Here is a 3,146-nt window from a genome sequence, read left to right as displayed (position 1 = left end):
GTAAAGTAAAAGTCGTGAATTCCTCAATTCAGTTTTCTATTCTTTTTGAAAAGTGAATATACGTGAAAATTGGATATATACATAAAGTTCGTTCTTAATACGCACACAATGTCCATCCATCGAAGAGGACGCCGACGTTAATTGAAGTAGATATCTATATTATAATAGTTAAATGTAAATTTATACAACTAATATGCACGTTTTCATAAACAGAACAAACTAAGACAGAATCAATACTGTTTTACGCCGTCCGTCATATCTATAAATAGAACATAAAACACATTCTATAAATATACCAGCGATGAGAAATCTATTTTTACATGATCATATATACTATACAGTTTGCATCTGTAGCCAGTTCATCATTTTTACAAGTTCAAGTAAAGTTCAAACATTGTGTAGATAAAAACAAAATATAAACGATATAATACACTGAAAATAAAATGGGAAATTCGGTTTTTAAACGTTTATTTGCTGATAAAAATGTACGGATATTGATAATTGGACATGAAGATTCTGGACAATCTTATGTGCTGCATAGTTTGAAGCTGGGTAAAGTAAGTTTAACTGTGGCGGGAGAAGGAGTTTTCGCAGAAGTATTACGATATAAAAATGTAGAAATGACAGCTCTAGATTTGGGTGGCAGAATGTCAATACGCCCATTGTTACCACACTACTATGCTACCATACAGGGACTTGTATTCGTTTTGGATTGTTGTGGGTAAGTGGGTTTATATTTACGTTAAAATGTACATAATGGTACAGGAATTACCTTGGCAAAGGAATTACCTTGGCAATTGTATTGTTTAGTACTTCGTTAGATTTTGTCAAATAATTCAATCAAATCAATGGTCATTACATCACCTTTTAATAAGGGCCGATAACCTGGTTATGTATTGCTATGATTTATTAACCCAACATTGAGGATCAAATCCTTGATTTTAATTTCGTAGCTTGCAATCGTTCAAAATACTTTGAAATCATTAAGGTATTTGACAATTTCGATAAAATTGTAATCTGCCTGCAGATTAATATGGATAATCATGTTCATATCTAAATTTGAAATAAAGGAAAAAAACTATTCATGATCTGTAGTTTAAGGATTTAACAATGTTCAAATTTTAACATGTTATCATTTAGGCCAGCCAAGTTCTGCAAATTAAAACGAGTATTGCAATTAATTAATTACAAAACTCGTTGTACATCCAGTTTTGTAATCCGATAATCAAATATAGCTTTATGTGGGTATTATTATGTTGCTGTCTATAACATATGATAATGAATGGTAATATGTAGTGTTTAATTTCGCATTCGGAAAACTGATTTGATTTAACATTTATTTCCATTCTCATAAACACTTGTATCTTTTTGCAAAATAAAATGATGATAGAATGGTTGCATGCAGTAGGCCTACCTGCACATCTTCGTTGTCAACAGCAGTTCCAGTTTTGCTTAAATTGTTGCTGTAATTTTTTTTGTAATACATGTATCAATCCTGTGTGTTTGATTTCGTAACTAACAATTACTTTGACAGTTTTATTGCAAAATATCGTTGACATAATATAATTCTGGTGCAATTTTGTCACAACTTATTTTTCAATAAAAAAAAGTTTAGCAATAAAATATCCAAATAACAGCTTTTATATTTACTTGAGACACTATTCGTTTTACACGTTTTACATGAAGATTGATATGAAGTAAACTGTGTCTATCATTTTGTTGATACATGAAGGGCCTTTTTGTAAATTTTCTTTCTACAGATATAGTGAATACAAATACCGTTCGCATTAGAAGTGTTGTTAAACGTTTCAAAAATACTCAGCAAGTGTAAACTTACTTATTTTCAGTTACAGAGTGGATGAAACTATAAAAGCATATTGCGAGAAGATACAGGAAGATGTTCTACCAAATGAGGTACCTGTCCTTATTCTCGCCAATAATCACGACGACTCGCGCGCAACTTCACTAGATAATATCCGGGAACAATTTGGGAAAGAAAAATGCTTCATTGATAGACACTGGAAGGTCCATGGTGTCAATTTTTCTGATAAAGAAGACAACGGATTGTTTGAAGCGTTTGATTGGCTCTCGGATCAGATGATAACCAATGAAAAACAAAAGATGGCATTGGATATATTTGCTGGGACAAATAACAACGGAACGACTGACACATCTGACCAACAGCTCGGCGATAAAGAAAATAAGGGTTTTCTTTCAAAATTCGTTGAGTCACTTAAAAAGACTCTTGTTTGTCGGCCAGTTATTCGACAGTAACGAGGGTAATACTATCTATGAAATAGAAGAAACCATGTATGTAAATCTATTAATTATATAATAGAAATATCTGTATAACAAAACAAAAGATCCAATTTCGGCGGAATGACCAGAGAATTGTTGATTGGACATTATATATATACGTACATGTATATGAAAGGACATTAGGTATATAATAGTGTAAAAATCAAATTGCAAGTTATAAATAGTGTGTGTCTTCCACCATCGTCGATAACATGATTGTATATCATTTTTTACATAAATGACGTATCAAATTTAATTTGTTTAGGCGGGTAGTATCGCTGGTCTTCCCACATTCCATACAACTTGTAAAAGGGATAAAAATTTCGGAAAATTTTTACTCTGCTTAAAGGCTTTTCGTTAATATAACTAAAATTTTAAATTTTTTTATGTCGTATTTTGGGGTCCCTTTATCCTTATTTTTTTCTCATTATACATTCATATGTTCATGAACCTTAGCAAATGTTATGATTATTCAACAAAATTAAAAAATTAAGCTGAAATTGTTGTTGAGATTTTCAAAGATAAAGTAATTGTGTTCAGTTTTTTAAAATAGTTGGTTTATAATTTAAAGCAATGATGGAGCATAACTTTTTTAGTTTTCAAATACTAAGCATGACTTTAATATCACACTTTTGTTTAACATTGTATTTGTATATCTATTTTTTGTAATATTTATGACGTGTATAATAAAAAAAATTACTATTATTGTTATATTCTAATGAGGACATACAATAAAACATAAATTCATTAAACGACGATATTAAACTGTTGTGAGATATTCCAGCTATGTGAGGTTTTCGGACTCTCAATCTTGCAAATATACATATAGATATAGACTTCTGAAGCCC

The 3,146-nt window shown here is 30.5% G+C and overlaps 1 protein-coding gene across 1 annotated transcript; it reads left to right on the top strand.

Annotated features, from left to right (window-relative positions):
• Positions 1 to 331: 331 nt before the first annotated feature.
• LOC132713910 (ADP-ribosylation factor 4-like) lies at positions 332 to 2,499 on the top strand. The gene is made up of 2 exons (XM_060696618.1): positions 332 to 721; positions 1,848 to 2,499. Exons 1-2 carry the CDS (start codon positions 444 to 446, stop codon positions 2,272 to 2,274), a joined length of 705 nt encoding a protein of 234 aa, XP_060552601.1. The 5' UTR covers positions 332 to 443; the 3' UTR covers positions 2,275 to 2,499.
• Positions 2,500 to 3,146: the final 647 nt, after the last annotated feature.

This window comes from Ruditapes philippinarum, unplaced genomic scaffold (genome assembly GCF_026571515.1).
Source record: "Ruditapes philippinarum isolate M1 unplaced genomic scaffold, ASM2657151v2 ctg120_1_1_1_1, whole genome shotgun sequence".
In the NCBI taxonomy this organism is placed as follows: domain Eukaryota; kingdom Metazoa; phylum Mollusca; class Bivalvia; order Venerida; family Veneridae; genus Ruditapes; species Ruditapes philippinarum.
The sequence above is the reverse complement of the archived record's forward strand: the minus strand, read 5'-3'. Positions and strand labels throughout refer to the sequence as shown.

Bases quoted from the DNA above. Each gene is read 5' to 3' on its own strand.
- LOC132713910 (XM_060696618.1), top strand. From the start codon at position 444: ATGGGAAATTCGGTTTTTAAACGTTTATTTGCTGATAAAAATGTACGG. The intron at 722-1,847 runs GTAAGTGGGTTT...ACTTATTTTCAG, and splicing joins TTCGTTTTGGATTGTTGTGG to TTACAGAGTGGATGAAACTA.